The sequence below is a fragment of the Phyllostomus discolor genome, chromosome 6, assembly GCF_004126475.2.
Source record: "Phyllostomus discolor isolate MPI-MPIP mPhyDis1 chromosome 6, mPhyDis1.pri.v3, whole genome shotgun sequence".
In the NCBI taxonomy this organism is placed as follows: domain Eukaryota; kingdom Metazoa; phylum Chordata; class Mammalia; order Chiroptera; family Phyllostomidae; genus Phyllostomus; species Phyllostomus discolor.
In genome coordinates, this window is record NC_040908.2 from 131,792,209 (window position 1) to 131,814,675 (window position 22,467).

The window sequence follows — 22,467 nt, forward strand, 5'->3', positions numbered from 1 at the left end:
AATAATTCCGCCTTCTGTATTCTAGATACATTTATAGCCAACTGCTTTCTGGATGTCTCCACTCAGAAGCTGCCTCACAGGTACCTCAAACTCACTCAATGTATCCCAAATCGAATTTAATCATTTCTGCATCTCTCTGCAGTGTTCTCAAAATAAGTAACCACCATCACCATCCACCCAAGTTCTCAGAATCATCTCAGAAAAAGTGCCAGGCATTGACAGGCACAGGCACTTAAATATTTGTGGAATAAATAAATGAATCCTTGATTCCTTCCTTGATTCCTGTTCCATCTGTTAATTCAATTGTTCCCCAAGAGCTATTAAGCTCACTTTTTAAATGCATCTTGAATTATGTCATGCTCTTCTCTGGAAGATGATATTTTCCAAAGCTGCAAACTCTCTTATACCACATGCTTTTCTTCAATGTGACATCTACATCTCCTTGCAAGAGGTGGAATCTAATTCTCCTCCCCTTTATCTAGGCTGGTTATACAGACTGGCTTGTAACCAAAGGAGTGTGGCTGAGATGATGGTGCATGACCTGCAGTTCTGCCCGTCATGGTCTGAGGAATGCTTCCTCTCCAAACACTTTCTCTCTGAACCCAGTGTCTAGAACTGGAGCAGCCCAGGACACATGAAGAGGCCACATGTCTGACAGTCCTAGCTGAACCCAGCCCTTGAGTCACCCCAGTCTAGGCAGCAACATGTGAGTAAAGAAGCCCCCACCTTTTGGGTCACCTCAGCCCTTCAATTTTTCATAAAATGAGCCCTCTGACATTGTAAAGCAAACAAGCCACCGCTGTTGTACTCTGAATTCTTGACCCAGAGAATAAAAATGACTATACTTTAGGCTACTAAGTTTGGAATGGTTTGTTAAATAGCAATAAACAGAACATATTCTATTCCCATTGCCCCATCATAGTCCAATTCACCGTGAACCCTCACACAAACTACTGTAAAACCTTCTAATTAAATTCCCCCACATTTGCTTCTGCCCCTCTGTCCATGGTTTCGCTCTCTGTGGTTTCAGTTAGCCACTGTCAACCGTGGTCCGAAAATATTAAATGGAAAACACCAAGAGCATTTGAGATCTTGTTCCCCTGTATGTCACCAGTTTGGTTCAAATAAGCTCTTTAAAAACAGAAAAAAGTTCCAGAAATAAACAATTCATACATTTTAAATTGCATGCCGCTCTGAGCAGCATGATGAAATCTCGCCCTGTCCAGCTCTGTCCCACCTGGGACACAAATCACCCTTTCATCCAGCATCTCCATGCTGTGCACACTGCCCTCCCATCGGTCACCAGTAACTGTCTCGGTGATCAGGTGGACTGTCGCAGGAGCACACTGCTTGTGTCCAGGTTACCCTTATTTTACTTGATAATGGTCCCAAGCACAAGAGTGGTGATGCTGGCAATTCAGATAAGCCAAAGAGAGGTCATGAAAGTGTTTTCTTTAAGGGAAAAGGTGACAGTTCTTGACTTAAGGAAAGAAAAAAAAAATCATAGGCTTGAGGCTGGTAAGGTCTCTGGTTAGACCAAATTTCTGTGAAACTGTGAAGAAGGAAAAAGAAATTCACGCTACCTTTGCTCTCACACCTCAAACCGCAGAAGTTACAGCCATGGGGTGTGACAAGTGCCTAGTTAAAAGGCATGAAATTCATGGGTAGAAGACATGACCAGCAAATGATACACATATATGAGGTTCACTACTATCTGCGGTTTCAGCCACCCACTGGGGGTCTTGGAATGTGTTTCCCTCAGATAAGGGAGAAACTACCACAACTCATTTTCCTCACAGCAGCCAAATCTAATTGTGTCTCCTAGTTTAAACCTTTCATGGCTTGTATTACCCTTAAAATAGAAGTCCCAAATCCTCAACCTGATCCTCAACCATATCCCAGTCCCAAATCCTCAACCATAAAGTCCTAGTATGTGAAAAAGGCAGTTATATGTGTGTATAATGACCTTTTAAACAAATATTTTCTTTAAAAAACTGTCCACATATTGATGACTCTCACATTTAGCCCACAATGCTCTCCTGAACTTCATACATGCATACCCAATATCCACTCAACATTTCCACCTGGATGTCTAATAAGTATTTCAAACTTAACACGCCCACTGTAATTTCATTTCTTGTTGCCCTGGGCCTTCATTCCTGAATCCAGCACCTGGTTCTCAAAACCTCTTCTGGCTTGCAGCGCCGGGCTAGCGAGAGAACATGTGCACTGAAGAAATGTACAGTCTGCCGGGGAAGCGGCTACTCACCCCAGATTTCCTTCACATGACGGAAGACTGAGCAGTCAGTCCCTCCCTGCACTAATCTTACTCCTGACCGTACAATTCCTTCTGCTTGGAATACGCTTCCTCTTCCCTTTCCTCCAAAATGCTTCCTTAAGCCCCCATACCTGACTTGGGTGCTGTTCCTGCAAGCTCCTTTTTAGTAGCCCATTCTTCCTCTAACACCATAGTTTACTTTTCTGTCTTCCCCACTATCCCTGAGGCTTTATGAGAGCAGGGACCTTATCGTTTCTTATTGCAATTTATACACCTAATATTTGGTATGAAGTGATGCTCAATAAAAATGCAAAAAATGACTGATTACTATGTAACCATTAAACAACCTGTTATTTAAAAATACTAATAATATAGTTAATCATGATATAATTCTACATGGAAACATAAAATAGCATGTACAATACAACCTTCTATTATTTTTCTTTTAATTCACCATTATTTACTAATTTTGCTACCTCATTTTTCTTTTTTAATCCTCACCCAAGGACAATGTTTCACTGCTTTTAGAGGAAGAGGAAGGCATAGAGAGGAACATCGATGTGATAGGAAAAAATCAATTATTGCCTCCCATACACAGACCAGGGATCACAAGTGCCCAAACCAGGGGTCATACCTGAAACCTGAGCATGTGCCCTTACTGGGAATCAAACTTGCAACCTTTTGGTCAAGGGATGACGCTCCAACTAAGCCACCTTGGCTACGGCTTTGCTACCTTATTTTCTTAAGCAAACCCTTACTTAACAATATGTCAAGCACTAGTAATTTAATCTTCACAACAACCCAGTCAGATAAATGTTACTATCTCCGTATTAAAGATGAGGCAACTGAGACTTCAGTCAAGATAACACAGCTCGACTCCTCACACAACCACATCAAAATTACAACCAAAATATAGAACAATCACTCAGAATCATCAGAAATCAAGCTGAATGGAAGTATGACAGCTACAGAATTAAAGAAACCACAACCATCCAGACTGGTAGGAGGGGAGGAGACACGGAACGTGCTGGTCCCAAATCCACATGTGGTGGGTAGAAGTTCAGGAGGAGTTATCTCACGAGCAAGGAGTCCCAGGCCCACACCAGGTTATAGCCCAGAGTTCCAATGCCAGGAAAATAAGTCCCCATAACCTCTGGCTACAAAAACCAGTGGGGACTGAGTTGGTGGAAGAAAACTCCCGGAGTCCCAAGCAGTTCCCCTTAAAGAACCCACATAAAGACTTACTCAGACTCATACCCTCTGAGCTCCAGCACCAGAGTAGCGGCTTGAAAGGCACCAGCAGCACATGGGGAGGAACTGAAGTGTCTGGGATCAAGGCAAGAACTGGGGGACAACTTTCTCCCGGACAGAAAGGCAGGCAGAGGCCACTTTCCCTTTCCTGAACCCTCCCCCCACAGAACCACAGAGCCAGCAGGTGGGTGCCATATCTGAGGTTTCATCAACCTAATTCTGTTTGACCTGCCCTAGAGATCCTGGCTCTGTCCCAGCCATCTTATGCCCACCCAAGCTGTTAACAGTGACTTTTCCATATGAATGGCAGGTCTTAGTTCATGTTTCACAACTTCCCAAATCCTCTCCAACAAACCAAACTCAGTAAGTCCCTATCCCTGTACCTCTTGTTAAGTGGTACCCCGGGCCCAGCATTATGAGCAGCCAGCCCAGATTCACAGCCAGACTTCGCCTGGAAACATCTAAGCCCAGCACAAGTAACAACATCTCAGATTGCTTTATAGCTCATGCAGGGTGGCCCTGGGCAGAACACAGGTGGGGAATGACCTAGGCCTGCACCACCCAGGAAACTCCAGAGTGTGCACACCCAGTGGAGAGCTACAGACCACACTGGAGCACCACCACCCTATCCCTGCACAGCTGATTCTCCATAGAGGGCAGAGATTGGTGGTCAGAGGTCACAGTCAGTCCTTGCAGCTGACTGGTCTAGGGAATCACTCCCATTGATCTGCCAAGAGCAACCAACGCTCAACTACAAGAGGAGGATGCACTCAGCCCACACAAAGGGCACACCTTGAGTAACCAGCCTGGGTAACAGGGGAGGCTGTGCCCCTAGACCCTACAGGACACCTACTACATTAGGCCACAATACCAAGACAGAGAGTCATAGCAACTCTACCTAATACATAGAAACAAACACAGGGAGGCTGCCAAAATGAGAAGACAAAGAAACATGGCCTAAATGAAAGAACAGATCAAAACTCCAGAGTATTACCCCACCTGGGTAACTGGTAACTCCTACCAGGGTAACTGGTAACTCCATTCCTGTCTCCTTCTGGTCCAACTAGGTTATTTCCAAAAGTACTTCTTTTGTGGCCCTAGCCAGGTAGCTCAGTTGGTTAGAGCATCATCCTGATAAGCCAAGGTTGCAGGTTCAATCCCTAGCCAGAGCACATACAAGAAGCAACCAATGGCCCTGACTGGTGTGGCTCAGTGGGTTGGGTGTAGTCCCACCAACAAAAAGGTCCCCAGTTCAATTCCTGGTCAGGGTACATGCCTGGGTTGTGGGTCAAGTCCCCAGTAGGGGGTGCGCGAGAGGCAACCAATCAATATTTCTCTCCCTCTTTCTCTCTCCCTTCTCCTCTCTCTAAAAATAAATAAAATATTTTTTAAAAAAGCAACCAATTAATGTACAAATAGGTGGAACAACAAACTGATGATGTGTGTGTGTCTCCCTCCCCTACTTTTTCTAAAATCAGTAAATAAAAATTAAACAAAAATAGTTTTAAAAACACAAAGTTCATCTTTTGTATCTTTACCAAAAAATCCCAGCTCTTAGAATGACCACACTACTCGACTCTTTCTAAATCATTCCTATTCATTCCTTACTACCTGTAACATCTGAACTCTTCCCTGAACTCTCTAGCCCACAATAACTTCTCCTTCTTCTGAACTTCTCCAATCACTTAACACCCCAGTCAACATTTGATAATGCTCACATACTTCTGTGACTTTTCTGTATATATTCACCCTTTTTTCTTAAGCATGCCATAATGGCGAAACGATGAGGAGCTGAGAAAACTGTGAGAGGAGAATATCAGTCACAGAGTTAGCATTCCCAAGCTCCAGACCTTGCTCTGAGACAGTGATTGAAATTCTTGAATAAAGTCCCTTAGCCTTTTGCATAAATGAGGGCCAGGTATTCAATCTAAGATCTTTAATAACAAATACGGCTTTTGAAAATTATCTGTATCTTCCATAATGACTTAGAATATTACCTTACATGTTGGATACAAAAAAATTATAAACTTTTTGTTGATAAAACCTCAGAAATAAAGCCAAACACCACCACACTTCACCAAAGCCAGGGTTCTCAAGCTGGGAGATAAAAATGATACTACTTCAGGCTTTTCATTCTAACATATTGCAACTGCACAAACTATTCATACACAAAATAGCATACTTACTGAGATCTCTACATTTAATAGTACTATATTCAAAAGAGATACAAAGATAGTCACATGCTTCTCTCAGTTCAGGAATAGATATGCCATCAGGACAGCGGATTACTCCTGTTTTATAGTAATCCTAAAAAAAAAAAAAAAAAAAAGCAAGAATACATAAAGTATCTGAAGCATGAAGTAGCCAAAACTTATTATTAAGGTCCAATTGGTTTACTGACTCAACCAGTCATAGAATTATTTAGTAGCAGAGGTAAAACAAGAACCTAAGTCTCCCCATTATTTATACATCCCTTCTCTCTACTATATCACATTAATTCTTATGTATTTTCCCACTATAAGTTATCTTTCTATATAACTACCACAAATTTTTGAAGATATTTTTAAAGGTAAGAAAGTTGAATTAAAGTTACTTAAGCATTACCTAGAGAACTGAGCAAAATTTAAAGTTCTTAGTAAAGAATTTCAAAGTCATATCCAAGTATTAAAATAATGTAAAACAGAATGCACAGTCAGATATTTTTCTTCGAAATACTATCTTTTGGTATTTCCCATATTACTATAATCAATCAGTAGTAATTATTTCAAAGATCTACTTAATATGTTGTTAGAGACTGGCCCCAGAATTACAAATAAGTTACTCCATGGCTGAGTAACAGAAACTTTTCTTACTTATCAACTCCATTAGAGTTCCAGTGGAAGTACAGGCTGCTAAAGGAAGCACTTTCCCAAAAGTTAAGATCTGTCTCAAGGTTCTGAGGCTCAGAACAACAGTAACACAATTTCTAAAGCTGCTGCACCAATGGAAACAAGACATCTCTGGTACTGACAACCCAATCGAGATCAACTACAGTTGAGCCCCAAACGCCACCAGACTTAGAGGGGCACCAATGCACCGTGCAGCTGAAAATCCACATATAACTTTTGATTTTCCCAAATGTAATTCACAATAGTCTACTACTGACTGGAAGCCTTACCAATAGCAAACAGTCAATTAATACAAATTTTCCATGTGATATGTTTCTTATTATTGTAAGAAATAATTACATAGTATATAATAATACATACTATTATAATAATACATAGTATTATTTCTTATAATAAAGTAAGCTAAAGAAGTTAACAAAATCATGAGAAAATGCATCCACATTATTTATGAAAAAAATCTGTGTGTAAGTGGAACCAAACAGTTCAAACCCACATTGTTCAGGGGTCACCTATACTTTTCCTGTCTTATATCTCAGGATCCTCTCTCCTCTTTCCCCCCAAAACTGTTTGAGGTAGCCATGTTTCTAGACTGTGGCAGAAACTGTCATACGCTATAATCACATCTTTATCACTGATTTGAAATTACAAGTAGGGACTCTGTAATAGTAATTTAAATATTCCTCAAAAATAGAAGGTTAAAACCTCAAAATAAAAAGTTTAAAACAAAGATGCTAACAAATATATTTTAGAGATTAATTTTAAACATTCATAAATGTCCATATTGCTGCTAATGTGCAATAAAAATATCAGAATTCAAGTAGCCACATTTATTCTTAGGCAGCAAAAAATGATCAACTTATTTTATTTAAGAGAATTAAAGAGACAGTAGTAACATGACTCCACGTATGTTAACCTTAAACCCTTGAAAGAATTGCCCATGCAGACCTAACAGAAGAATCATCCATTATCCTATCTTTCCAAAGGTCATAAAATCCATTTATTTATATTATTTTTTGTGCTAAACAGATGAATTAAATGGTATTTTGAAAACAACAACAACACCCTACATACTCCCACAAAGATATCCAGATCCAACTCTGATTTCAGTTCAAGTATTTACCAAGAAGTGGTCATATAATTAAGTCAAAGCACATAAGAAACAAGAACTCGCCCTGGCTGGCGTAGCTCAGTGGATTGAGCACGGGCTGGGAACCAAAGTGTCCCAGGTTCGATTCCCAGCCAGGGTACATTCCTGGGTTGCAGGCCACAGCCCCCAGCAACCGCACATTGATGTTTCTTTCTCTCCCTCCCTCCCTCCCTCCCTCTCTCTCTCTATCTCCCTCCCTTCCCTCCCTAAAAATAAAATAAATAAAATCTTAAAAAAAAAAAAAGAAACAAGAACTCACCAGAATAGCTCGAAATACAGTGGAGCCAATTCCCTCTGCCACCTCATACTCCCCCTTCTCATTGGGACGTGTGAAGTTATGTTCTCTGCCAGATCCAAACATCCTATAATAGCAAATAATTAATTAAAAGACATAACAATAAGATACTTCCTTCAAAAGAGAAAATTGATTTCATGCACAAAACTAAAAAAGAAACTATAAGTGTTAAATTATATAATTAAATTAGTTCAAAAATTTTTATTAGAAATTTATTCTGGTAAACATGATTAAGAAAGGAATATTTACCGTATTTCCTTTCGAACAGTAGTACACGGGGTGGGCAAAAGTTGGTTTACAGTGAGTACACAAAAGTTTATACTTGTATTATTTATTAATTATTGCATTATTTGTATTACAAATGTAAAACTACTTTTGCTTGCCAATGCAGATTCCCTATCACAGCAAAAAATATCAATTGATAAAATTCAGAAGCTAAAAAACATTCTTCCAGCACCCTCTTCCCAGGAAGGGAAAAAAAAAAAAGCAATCAAATTAATCAAAGGGAAAAGGTCACTGTTACACTAATCTTACCAGAAGAAAAAAAAAAAAGAAAAGGGAAACCGTATTATTTATGTATCTTCCTTAAAACTGTCATCTTCTTTGCAAAGTTAGTATCATAATGCAGCACATACAGTAATCTAAACTAGGAGAAAGTAAGATAGTGTAGGCAGGTTAGTTATCTTCTCACAGTTTTAACTACAAATGTAAAACAATCATGTTCAAAATTCTTACACTTGCATTCTAGAATTGAAAAACAAAAAAATCAAAGGCTGAGTAAACAGGAATGAAGAAGTTAAGAGAAGAATGAAAAGTTTAAACAAGTGAGTAAAAAGTTTTTAATATTAGTTTATACAATAATACATAAGAAAAATACAAATGGACTTACTGTCTTTTCAGGACATATTATTGGCCTTTAACAGTAACCATTTAGAAAAGAAGCAACTTATAAAATATGCCCTTCAAAATGAATTTAATGCATTACTCCCAAGAAAAATTTTAAATTGTGATTAAAGTTAGTAAAACCGCCTCCAAAAACATTTAGTCCAGAGATTTCCAGATCTGAACATTTCACTGACATTAAAATTTCAGGAAAAATTTGAGGGGCTGCCAAAAGTTTGCCAATGTTCTGTTTTTGTAAGTTGGAGCGTTATGTACCATCTGCTATCACTACCTTCTCATAAAAGTCAGGACATTCTAACAAGAAAAAACTAGGAGAATATAATCTCTGAATAAATGCTAATCCTTTAACTATACTTAACTACATGGAAAATTAAAAAAAGTTTAACCTCTAAATCTGATACCACCATTACTAAAGTAAATATGGCTGACCTAAGTGCTCTGCTCAACAACTTCCCAGTTTAAATGGTTTTCCTTTTGTTGAGAGCTGCCATGGTAAAAAAGATGCCTCCTGTGGAACAAGCTTGATGAGGAAGCAAAGTAAATCAAAGCAGCAGCCCAGCGTTTGGAAATAGCCCGTCCCAACAGAGCCCTGGGCCTCAAAGCGCTTGGATCTGTTAGATCACCTGGAAGGCACTTCTGGAGATGCCCAGGAACCTCTCCCTCTGGATCCCTCCCCAGAGGGCACTATAATGCACCTGCTGGTGGTCCTTCCCTTTCCTCCCCCAGCTCCAGCTCTCACCAAAATCTCAAAGTGTTTGAGCATGAAGGACTGCAGCTGAACCTGTCTTTTGTTAGACTCCCTGGAACCCCCTTTATCTGTCAGGCTGCTGTGCCCAAGAGTCTCCAGGTGCAGTTACAGGACCCCAGTGGGGGCACAGTTCCAGCTCAGGGTGGCCTTCCAGGGACCCAGCTCCTCTGAATCCTCAGTCTTAGCATGGTCCTGTGGTGGTTAAAGCTGCACCTCACCTACAACCATGTTGATCAGTCAGTGCAGGAGATCATTATAGTGAACAACCTGCATGTGGAGACATGGCAGTAACTGAGCTTCCACTCACAGCCTTGAAATCCTAGTGTCCCAAACCCCTGGGTTCCCAGATACCTGGAGCCTACAACTGAGGACAACCAGCAGGTGGCACTCTGGTCCTCTGTTTGCCATAGCTAAAACTGGGGGTATGGGGTAGTCCATTGCCCTCCCCCATATGTGATTAAAATCCAAAAAAGTAGGGGCGGGGGGATAAAAATAAATTGTTTCTCCTTTTGTTATAACACATAAACCTATAAAGAAGAAAGCTTTTTTATTCCAGTTTCCAAAAGAATGCCAACTGTTTTTTCTGTTCCTATGAATATTAATTTTCATCCCCAAAGATATGCTTTGTTCAATTACCATGAAAAGCAGCCTTCATCGATGTAAAATAGACAGTATTTCAGAAATCAAATACCATGCAATTTTTTCAAATATTTGAACTTTTTACAAAAGATTGAATATATACATGATATTCAAATTTCAAATTTTGTTTTTAAAGAAAACACAGCCTAACAGCTGAAGCAAAATATTAAATATTTGCTTTTTAACTGTATTTCTTTAAAGTGTAGGTAAAAAGTAAAGTATTAACAAGTCATCCTCCTAATAGCTTCCATCAAATAATCTCTCCTGTGCTACTAAAAAATACATAAAAGCCTATAGTTCAAGTATTTTTCTCAGATGCAAAGTCAATGTTAAATATTTATCTAGTCAAAATGTACAGTGTCATATGCTAGCATTTATTCTGTATTCAGAGACACTGACAAATCTTTCTCTTGCCTACTCCCTCTCTCATGCACACATCCCAAGTACTCCTATGTAACCTAAAAATTTTTTTTGTTGTTCTGGAGCTGAGATGGTGTGAACAGAGTCTTCAGGCAGCAGAGGGTTGGCGCAAGGGGCTCCAGGGTTTTGGGCAGGACCAAGTGATCTCTTGGACAGGCCTGTGAGCTGCCCGCATGGATGGCCACAACTTCCAGCACCGGAAGTGTGTTGCCATGCACTACCAGATGAGCGTGACCCTCAAGGATGAAATCAAGAAGCTGATCTACATGCATCTGGTCATATGGCTGCTGCTGGTTGCCAAGATGAGTGTGGGACACCTGAGGCTCTTGTCGCATGATCAGGTTGGCCATGCCCTGTCAGTGGGAGTACCATGCTTGCTGAGCATTGTGCCTCCTCTCTCTTGGGCCTCCTCTCCTTCCCCCGCAACAACATCAGCTACCTGGTGCTCTCCATGATCAGCATGGGGCCCTTTTCCATCGCTCCCCTCATTTATGGCAGCATGGAGATGTTCCCTGCTGTACAGCAGCTCTACTGCCATGGCAAGGCCTACCACTTCCTCTTTGGTTTTTCTGCTGTGTCTCTCATGTACCTGGCATTGGAGCTGGCAGTTGAAGTGCATGCCTATCAGTTATGCTACAGTAAGAAGCTCCTAGACCCTTGGTTTATCAGCACACAGGAGAAGGAGCATAAATGAAGCCTGCCTGATGGACTGATCTCTGGGGTGAAGCCTAGCCCTACCGTTGAGAGGATAGAGGAGCTGTTCCAAAGTCTCCTTTGGTAATTTTAGCAGCTGTGATGTTGACAACTAGTGCAAATTACGCCCAAGTTCTGGAAAGCTGCTACTGTTGTCATCAGCTGAGGTGGCAAAACTCCATTCAACTTATTCCTGGTTGGCTGGAACTGGGTGAAGAACCCAGCTGTAAATCAAACTTCAGCTAGTTTAAGTTGAAGCCCTTCTGGATTTTTCTTTTAAGACTAAGTCTCATCCTTGCCTCTTCTTAGTCTTAATCATTCTCTCCATTTCCATCCACTACCTCTTAGCTACCAAGACTGAAGGAGATGGAGAATAAACTTAATTCTACTTCTATCTGTGGGTTGTTGGGCAAGAAACATTGAGGAGGCTGCTTTCCCTGCAGGCTAGCTCTACTGTGAAGCATTTTAATTAAAAAGAACATCAATAAAGTTATAACCACCCTATCAAAAAATTGTTTTACCTCATGTAAACTTCTACTTCATATATATGCCCCTTCGTTTTAAAAAAGATAATGACTTTAAAATTAAAAGATATTCAGTCAAGTCTAGATTGTCCATATTATTCTCGGACTACAGTTCCAGTAACTACAAAACTTTACATTAATCTACTACTCTGCATGAGCACAAACTACATGACTGCTTCTAATGACTACTCTTTTATTCTCCTATTTGCTAATGTTAATAACATTCCATTTTTTAAGTATCAATATCACACTGGCAACTTATGATGACTTGTCAGCCAACCAAACTGTTGGGTTTTTTCCCTTTCAACAAGACTGATAACTTGCTGCATTTGATGGCTGAATTTGGGGGCCTCAAATAAAGGAAACATTACCACTGTTAAATTCACCTTGTTAGATGCAATCTGTGGTTTCAGCCTATAGAAAAGTCTTTTAGAATCTTGTCTTCACTAACTAAAACATTTGCTATTCGTACCAGTACAACAAAGATCAACAGAAATAAAACCTAATTCAAAAACTGGCTCTACCACTTTCTAGCTGTATTAACATGAGATAATTATTTAACATTCAAAAGCTCAATTCTTTTATCCATAAAATAGGAATACTACATTTCAACAGAGAATTACTGTAAGCTTAAATGAAAAATAAAATAATGTGAAAGGGTTTCAAAATTAATACTACAAGGAACTGCAATGATACAAACCTGCCCAACATTGTATTTGGCTGTGCAGTAAAAATGGATGGGTCCACGACAAATCTAGTGTTATCCACAATTAGTGTCACTCGTTCTGACGTTCTTACATTCCGCGCTCCTTCTTTTGCATTTTCATACACAAACACCATCTCCCCAGATGTCTTACAGCTACCGTCTGAACTTGACTGACTACTGTTTCTGCTGCTGTTCCCAGCACTGCTACTGGAACCATTTGGAGAAGCCTTTTGAGGACGAGGACTACTTGGACGGGAGGAGCTGTGATCTTTTTCTCGTTCTGAAATAAAAATGTGAAACAGAGTCATGCAAATTTTCTTTTAAAAATTTCAAGTTCCACATATACCTTTTAAAATTTTATTTAGAACAGTTGTTTAAAATCACAGTATTCCTGCTTTTTTTATCTCAAACAACATTTTCACAGAACACCATAAATATTAATTTATTTCCCAGGGATAAAATATCAAAATGTTTTTTTTTTTAAATAACTACCCTTTGTAGGCTTTAAAAGAGGTGTATAATGTAGTAATGTTGACCCAGACTAAGATAAAAATTTAGGTAAATTTTGTTATTACTCTATTTAAAAATATATAGAAACCCAAGGAACAGAATCACAATAAGTAAACATGAAAAGTTAGTAAAAGATAAGTAAGAATGCCAACTTAAACTCTCCTAAACATTAAAAGTATTAATACTGAGAACACAAAATACAAATTTTGGAATCTTTCTGTGTTAATAAAGGCACTGCATAAACCAGCAATTTATCTCACAAAAAGAAGGTCCTAGAGGAAGAAACAAATTTCACTAGGATAAGAAGTATTTATTTTTTTAAATTACTTTTAATGTCTACCATATTAAGTGGCTTTTACAGCTGATGAGATACTGCTTTCTTTTTATTTCACTTTTGTTCAGTAAAGCACTGCCACAAATTTTATAGGATAACAATTATTATTTATAATTTTATAGGTAGAAGATATTATTAAAATTCAGAATATTTTCTTTAGATGTTCCAATATTCTACATAGGGGAAATAAAACTATTGTGATTAAGTTTCTTTAGAACTTAGATCACTAAACTTTAAAGGTGACCTAAAAATGTACCTCCGTTCCCTTAGTTTCATCAGCTTTTGCCAAATTCCTCCATGACTCAGGCAACTGAGAACACTCTGTACAGCTTTACTGATTATATAATTAGATTTGCAGTATCTCCAGAGAGACACCTCCATTTTATTGCCTGTTTTCAAAATGCTGGTAGGATCCCAAAAGCAAGATGTGCTAAAGTAATAAAATAATTATATACTTCTACTATCTTCCCACATGCTGAACTCTGCATATAATAAACTAAATTACTCATTTATACTTTTTTGTTGGATTATCAGTACTAGTCTGACTTTAAGGACATTCTTAAGATACTGACAACTTCTATACATACTTAGACCTTAGTAGAAACGATTTTGCTTTATAATGATGAATTTCCCCATCCCAGGGGAAAATAAAAATGAGCAGGTTCACATGACTTATATACCTCTGCTTCAGACTAGTGCTTTGCAGTCACACGTAATAACCAGGAGTAATAATGTCCATTTACTGGGTAGGAGAGAAGATCTGAGCTAGATGCCAAGAAAGCAAAACACTTCACACCTTCCCTTTCATCTTCTATTTTTATTATTAAAAATATTGTCAAAAAATCAAAATAAATTCTCTGATGGTTTTCAATTCCTTTTATCCAGGATGACTAACCAAGAATTCCTATCAATAATTTACTATGATTGACAATCAAATTTATTATTGATATTTATAGTAAACTTACTAATAGTACTTATCACAATAATTTACAAACTATTATAAAATAAACCACTGCTACTTATTTCATAAGATAAAAATCAACTTGAAAAAAAGTTAAACCTACATATCACAATATAAAGGCTTTTCAAATTACTTCTTTTATAAGTGTCCCAGACTCTTAAAAAATTCACTTTTAAGCTTTATTTAGTAAGTTGTTTTGTGGGGTTTTTTTCACAGCAATAACCAAGCTGAGCTAAAATAGAAGCAACTGAATAAAAGAGAGAAGTTAATTTTACCTGTTAGGCACAATTCATTGTCAGTACTGCTGTAAAAAGGTAAACGCGTGCTTTAAAAAATTGTTGGGAAGTTAGTTGATCTACATACCAATATGGTGCTGTCGTGTAGGAGAAGTAACATTTCTAATACAAGGAGTGAGCTGAGATTCTGTTCTTTCATGAGATGAATCTCGTGATCTGTCACTTGACCTTCGTCTATCTCTTGATCTTTCATGTCCCCCACTAGCACCATGTAGACTCATTTTGGTGTGATCAACAACTCCTTTAGCAACACGTGAGGGAGTGCTGGTGAATTACAAAAGAAAAATAACCATAAAAGTAGGACATGAGATACAAACAGTTTTAAAGAAAAATTCAATTAACATAAAATTATTAATATTCTGAAGGGCAAGAATCAAATGCTCCTTTATCATTCTGAAATAAACCCATTTTACTTCAACTTCTAGGTTTTATAAATTCTGTAGCACAACATCTTAAAAGATCACATAATCCAACTTAGTTTTAAGGATAAGAAAACTAAAGCTCAGAAAGGTTAATTGACTTGAGAGCAAGTAGTAGGAGTAATAGTAGCAGTAGTAGCAGTGACCGCCCAAATCTCCGAAATATTATTCAAAAGTTCTTTGAATTTCTTTGACTGTGGGAGAAAAAGAGAGGGTAAGAGCATCAACTTCTAGAACTCTTAACTGAGGTATGGGGTAAAATAAAACCAGTCTCCCTGCCAAATAATAATAAGTCTACGCGCTAACTTCAACCAACTCATTTTGATTTTGACTGAACTCTTTTCAAAATTTTTAAAAGCATTTCTTGAAAAAGCTTAATGGCACCACCTGTGTCAAGTCACAGAATTTAACATTTTAAAACCTCATATGTAGAGTAAATTTGCCCATGAGAAGTGAGTAACAATGGGTAAAGAATGATGATTAATAGTCTAGTTGACAAAATTCATTCACACAATTACTTATTAAGTTAGATGTCCTTGTGTACCACACTGTGCTACATGCCAGGAAAGGAGCTCTCTCAAGGAACTTGATTTAAGTGTAGCAGTAACACATGAACGTGTAGAATTTAAACAATTCAAGAGTTACCCAAATTTCAAATATAAAATGACTAAATATATCTCAAATATGTATACAACTAATAAATGATTGATAATAAATGCTTTAAGATCTCAGAAGAAGAAATCACTATAGATTAGTCACTGTGAACTAGGCACTGACAGATAAGATTTTAATAATCAGAATACATTACAGATAGGAAAACTGACAGTAACAAAAATGAAAGAGCCAGACCTAAGGCACTTTGGAAACTTACCATTTTAGCATATACTATGGTTCATTACTTTGAAATATGGAAGTGTTTTATAAAAATAGAAGGAATGTCATAGCTTTAGAGTAATAAAGACTCAGAATCTAATCATCCTTTAATAGGTAATTGCTTGACATGCTGAATATTACTTAATATTCTGGCAGCTTAGTTTCCTCATCTGTAAAATGTAGATCCTATTTACCTTCTAAAGTTAATATGAAGATTAAATGAAATACAAGCAAGTTGACTAGCCTTTTGGTTCATTCCAGTGCCCCCTCCATAATATTACTCTGTTCTCTCTATTTAAAATTTAATCTTCCACTAAAATGTGGTTGCTTTCATTATGAAAATCAGTTATCATTTCGCTCTACCAGACTACAAAGAGTCTATTTACCCTAAGAGTTACTTCTAGGAAAATAAAGGCAACCAACCTATCAGCCTTTATTAGTCATTTGTCTCTCATAAACATACAAGAAAAAAAATTCTATCCCCACCTTCTTTCTAGTGAAAAAGATGAGAATAGGATTGCATCTTTGGAACATACTCCTTTTCTTGAAATAGAACAAATCAAAAGATCCTACTTCATTTATGTTAAAAACTTTAAACTAGAAACAATGAATTTTCTGGTTCTTGTCCTAAAGTAGAAAAAAAAGGAGTCCATACAAATATAGCAAGGATTATATATTCAAAATAATAACTCCTCAAACTCTTCCGGATGCTAAGTTGTAAATGTGCTAAAGCACATTTTCTAAATATAAATCTAATGTATAATTTAATGCACAATATACAAACACAACTACAACTAAGGCATATGCAGGATAAATGTTCAGTCTGAATAAGGGCCAAGCAGATTGATTAACTGAAAAAGCATTTCAGCCAGACATCTCTGTAGCTGAAAGATGAAGTGCCACTAAGCGTTCTGTTGAAATATTGGCTTCATTTCTAAATTGTTTAGATTTTAAATGGATGCAAAAGATGTAACACACTTCCATCCTTTCTTTTCATTCCCACGTGGAATGTACTTTAAACGAGACCTTCAAAATCAGATTGTCATGAAAGACTAATTATGTCCTACTCTATTTAATTAAATAATTTTAGATCATGAAAGCACTCTAAGGGTAAAAATAATTAATGTGTGCAAAATAAAAGGAGGACAAGCACGTTCAGAGGAGATACTTCTGCTCTGTGGTGCATTTAAAAGAATTTGAAATACAGGAATTGAGGACAGGAAAAAAGATGAGAAGTACATAAATCCCAAAATCTGCTTTTAGCCAACACGAAGTAACAACGACTGATTTTACTCTCCTGTCTGAAACAACCCCTCAAAATGGACAAAATACATGAAACAATAGTCTGCATGCAAAGAAAATGATCCCTCAAAGATGAAAAACAAGCCCAACAACTGTCCAAATTATTAACCTTGAGAAAGTTTCCAGAGTGAACACAAGGAGGCAAAACCTGGTGACCTTTGAGTTAAGAATACAGAACTGAGAGGTTTTGGACAATAAGTGACTAGAGTATTTATAAATAAGTACCAGAAAGAGGAAAGCAGCACAGACAGAAAACCTCAGAGATCTACAGTGAGTCTTCCTCATATAGTGAGCTCAGTACCAATCAGCACACACATGTTCAGAAACTACACGAAGCTGGAGAAAGAAACCAACTCAAAAGATGAGAGGAAACAATGCCCAGGACTCACACAGGGCCTGTTCCTCCCAGTCAGGCTGGACAACCTAATAATTCACGGGGCACTGGGGAGAGAGTCTAGCAGGGATATTCAATCTGTGGCCCGCAGGCTGCATGCGGCCCAGAATGGCCGTGAATGTGGCCCAACACAAAATCGTAAATTACTTAAAACATGAAATTTTTTTTGTGATATTATGTGTCGCAATGTATTTAATGTGGGGCCCAAGACAACTCTTCCAGTGTGGCACAGAGACACCAAAAGGCTGGACACCTGTGGAAGGGTCTTGGCTCTGACACAGGAAATAATCAGACCTAAACTGAGCGCTGCTCTAGTCACATCTAAGGAATTCTGAATTCTGAGAGCAAGATCTGAAAGACCCAATTGTTTCCAAGTAACTAAACTGAACCCTAAAACGAAGTTCAAGAATATTTATAGGAATACAAAAATATCCAGCACCCAAACAACATAAAATTCACAACACACAGCATCTAATAAAAAACTGCCAGGCATACAAAAACTGTAGGAAAACATAACCTACAAGGGAAAAAACTCAATCAAAACCAACCCAGAATTGACATATATTTTATAATTACAAAGACATTATAATAGTCTTTATAACCATATCTCTCCAAAAATTATGGAGATATAGAAGATTTTGAAATTATGCCAATCAAACTTACAGAGACAAAAATGAAGACACTTAAGATTAAAAATACACTGAATGGAATTAATAAAGATTATACATCATAAAAGAAAAGGTTTGGGAACCTGAAGACACAGCAAAAGGAAATATCCAAAATGAAACAGAGAGAAAATAGAAAACTAAATAGGGCATAAGTAAACTGTGGGTCAACTTTGAGTGCCCTGATATAGGTATAAGTGGAGTCTATAAAGAAAGAGGTTGGGAAGAGAAAAAAAATTGAAGAAATAATGTCTTAAAATGTAATGACAGCTACAAAACCACAGATACAACATGCACAAAACTCCCAAACACATTATAATAAAAAATAAAACACAAAAACAAAGCAAAGCAAAATAAAAACCTGTCAACCTGCACTTGTTATACCCAGTGAAAACATTTTTCAAAAAAAATGGAATACACATTTTAAGACAAACACGCAAACAAAAACGAAGAATTCATCACAAGCAGACCTGCACTACAAGAAAATTTAAAGGAAGCCCTTCAGGCAGAGGACAAACTAATGCCAAGCGAAAATATGAGTTCACACAAATGAATGAAGAACATTGGAAAGTGTAGCTACCTGGGGAAATATATAAATTTTTTTCTTATTGTTTAAATCTCTTTAAAAAGATTAGTTCAAAGAATAATTATAACAATACAGTGTGGAGTTTATAACGTATACTTATTACTATAATAGCACCAAAACTGGGAGGTAAAACATGAAAGTACACTATTAAAAGGCTCTATACTACACATAAAATGGTATAATCCCACTTGAAAGGAGATAAAGAGGTATATTATAAGCCCTAAACTAATCACTAAAGAAACACAGAATTACAACTAATAATCCAACAAAGGCAATAAAATGAAAATCACAGATACAATTAATCCAAAATAGGAAAAAAGGGGGAGGAGACAAGGATAAATGGGACAAATAAAAAATAATTGACAAAACAGACTTAGTATTAACCATGTCTATAGTTACATTAAATATTAATGGTCTCAGCCATAAAAGGTAGAGCTTATCTGACTGGATATAAAAGCTAGACCCAATGATATGCTGCCTACAAACCCCTCACACACACATTTTAAGTAGAAAAGTACAAGGAGGTTCAATATAAAAGGATAAGGAAAGATAAACAGTGTTAACACTGGTGCAAAGAAAGTAAAAGTGCTATTACTATCAAAATAGACCTCAGAGCAAAGAATATTACCAAGGCATTTCATATGGATAAAGGGATAAATTCATTAAGAGCACTTAATCCTCAAAGTTCTCCTGCCTCAGAGCTTCAAAATACATGAAGCAAAAACTGATAAAATTACAAAGAAGCTAGACAATTCCAAAATTATAGTCAGAGGTTTCAATACCCCTCTCATAATATTTAACACAGCAAGGAGACAAAAAACAGTAAAGGTGAATAAGATTTGAACACTATCAACTGGCTTGACCTGATTTTATAGAACATTTCACCAACAAGAGCAGAAAATTCATTCTTTTCATGTGAACACAGAACATTTATCAAGACTCTGAGAAATAAAACAAGTCTTAATACATTTAAAAGAATGCAATAATAAAGTATGCTTTCTGATTACATTTGAATTAAATAAAAATTAAGTAATGGAAAGACATTTGAAATTCCCAAATGTCTGGAAATAAAATAACAACTTCTGAATAGCCCATGAGCAAAGAAGGAATCAAAAGGGAAAACAGAAAATTTTGAAGTGAAAAAAAAGTCCAACATATCATAATATATAGAATGGCATAACATAAAATAGTGGTGAGGGACTAAATTATAAAATTAAGTGTTTATACTAGAAAAGAAGGACTAAGATGTGTGACCTCAAATTCCTACTTTAAGAAACTAGCCAAAGGGCAAACTAAGGAAGTACATAAAGATCAGAGTGGAAATTAAAATAATAGAAAACAGAAAAAAATAAGGTAAAAATTAAAATAAAAGCTGGTTCTTTGACAAGGAGAGAATCTTAAAAGCAGCAAGAGGAAAGGAGACAGTTACCTACAAAGGAGTTCCCATAAGACTGTCAGCTGATTCTTCAAAAGAAACCTTGCAGGCAAGAAGGGGCTGGAAAGAAGTATTCCAAGTCATGAAAGGCAAGGGCCTACATCCAAGATTGCTCTATCTAGCAAAGCTATCATTTAGAATGGAAGGGCAGGTAAAGTGCTTCTCAGATAAGGTCAAGTTAAAGGAATTCATCATTACCAAGCCCTTATTTTAAAAAATGTTAAAAGGACTTATCTAAGAAAAAGATCAAAAATATGAACAGTAAAATGACAACAAACTCACAACTATCTACAACCAAACCTGAAAAGGCAAAAACAAAAACAAAAACAAAAACAAAAAAAAGAACTAAGCAAACAACTAGAACAGGAATAGAATCACAGAAATGGAGATCACATGGAGGGTTATCAGAGGGGAGGAGGGTGGGGAGAATAAGGGAAAAGGTACAGGGAATAAGAAGCATAAATGGTAGGTACAAAATAGACAGAGGGAAGTTAAGAATAGGGTGAGAAATGGAGAAGCCAAAGAATTTATATGTATGATCCATGGACATGAACTAAGTTGGGGGAATGATGGTAGAAGGGGGTATGCAGGGCAGAGGGGAATAAAGGGGAGAAAAAAGGACAATTGTAATAGCATAATCAATAAAATATATTTAAAAATGAAAGAAAAAAAGCTGGTTCTTTGAAAAGATAAAATTGATTAGCCTATAGCTAGACTGATTAGAGGGGAAAATGAGAAGATAAAAATTACCAGTAACAGGAGAGAGTTGATATCACTAAAAAGATGATCTATATTAAAAGAATGATAAAAGAACAGATTGTGTGACCAGAGGGAAGGGGGAAGGGATTGATCAAAGAGCATGTATAATGACTCACGGACATGGACAACAGTGTGGGAACTGACCGTGGAAGCAATGGAAGGGGGAGGAGAAGGGCAGAGGAGGGCAAACGGGGAAAACTGGGACAACTGTAATAGAATGACAGTAAAAATGATCAAAAAAGAATATTATAACAACTTTATGCAAATAAATTCATCAACTTGAAAGAACTTGGTAAATTCCAAACTACCAAAACTTACACAAGAACAAACAGATATGGTGAACAACTCTCTATCTATTAAAATGTTAAATCTGCATAAAGAATTTTTCCTCTAAGAAAATGTCATGCCCAGAGAGCTTCACTTACTAATTCAACCAAGTTTTTAAGATACCAATTCCATACAAACTCTTACAGGAAATTGAAAGTATTTCCTTCCTCATTCTCTGAGGCCACAATTATCTGGATACCAAAACCAGACAAAGACATTACAAGGAAACAGTTGTATAAACCTACATCTCTCAACAAATGCAAATATTTTATACAAAATTTTAATAATTCAAATATAGCAATATACAAAAATGTCAATATATCATGACCTAATAATAATCTTTACCCTAAAAAAACACAAGATTAGTTGACTATTCAAAAATTAATGTAATTCACATTAATAAATTAACAAAAATTTTGTAGCTCAATATGTATAGGAAATATATGTGACAAAATCCAAAATCCGCCCTGGCTGGCGTAACTCTGTGGATTGAGTGCGGGCTGCGAACCAAAGTGTCGCAGGTTCGATTCCCAGCCAGGGTACATGCCTGGGTTGCAGGCCATAACCCCCAGCAACCGCACATTGATGTTTCTCTCCCTCTCTCTTTCTCCCTCCCTTCCCTCTCTAAAAATAAATAAATAAAATCCTTAAAAAAATAAATCCAAAATCCATTCCTGATTTTAAAGAAATCTCAGCAAAGCAGACATACAACAGGATTTCATCAGCAGGATAAAAGGTATCTATGGAAAATCTAAAGCCAACTTCATAGTTAGCAAAGATCAAATATTCTCCTAAGGTCAGGAATAAGACAAGGATTTCCACTCTCGCCACTTCTGTTCACAAATCTACGTAAGATTCTATCTAGAGTAACATGTATGGCAAGAAAGATACAGAAGGCATCCAATTGGAAAAAAGAGTAAAACTGTCCTGAACATGATCATCTATTATAGATTCTAGTATAAAAGGTACTAGAACAAATTAGTTTACCAAAGTCACAGAATACAAGATCAATATATAAAAATCAACTGCATTTCTATACACTATCAACAATAAGAAATTGAAAATTTAAAAACAACATTTAGCCCCTGCCATGTACCATATAGCTCAATTTGTT

General features: G+C 37.0%; 2 protein-coding genes across 8 annotated transcripts in view; one reads left to right on the plus strand and one right to left on the minus strand.

Annotated features, from left to right (window-relative positions):
- The window catches only part of BTBD10 (BTB domain containing 10), a 79,740-nt gene that overhangs the window by 9,557 nt on the left and 47,716 nt on the right, over positions 1-22,467 (minus strand). For all 7 annotated transcript variants that reach the window (XM_028514353.2, XM_028514351.2, XM_028514347.2 and 4 more), the window contains 4 exons: positions 14,661-14,857; positions 12,487-12,772; positions 7,824-7,926; positions 5,716-5,836 (listed from right to left, as the gene is read on the minus strand). In XM_028514353.2, coding sequence (XP_028370154.1) covers positions 5,716-5,836; positions 7,824-7,926; positions 12,487-12,772; positions 14,661-14,814 — 664 coding nt within the window. In that variant the 5' untranslated portion in view covers positions 14,815-14,857. The remainder of the gene's footprint in view (positions 1-5,715; positions 5,837-7,823; positions 7,927-12,486; positions 12,773-14,660; positions 14,858-22,467) is intronic.
- On the plus strand, positions 10,465-11,291 carry LOC114498448 (protein jagunal homolog 1-like). Its single transcript, XM_036029062.1, is given in 2 exon segments — positions 10,465-10,961; positions 10,964-11,291. Coding segments are annotated over 2 exon segments (519 nt in total). The 5' UTR covers positions 10,465-10,742; the 3' UTR covers positions 11,264-11,291.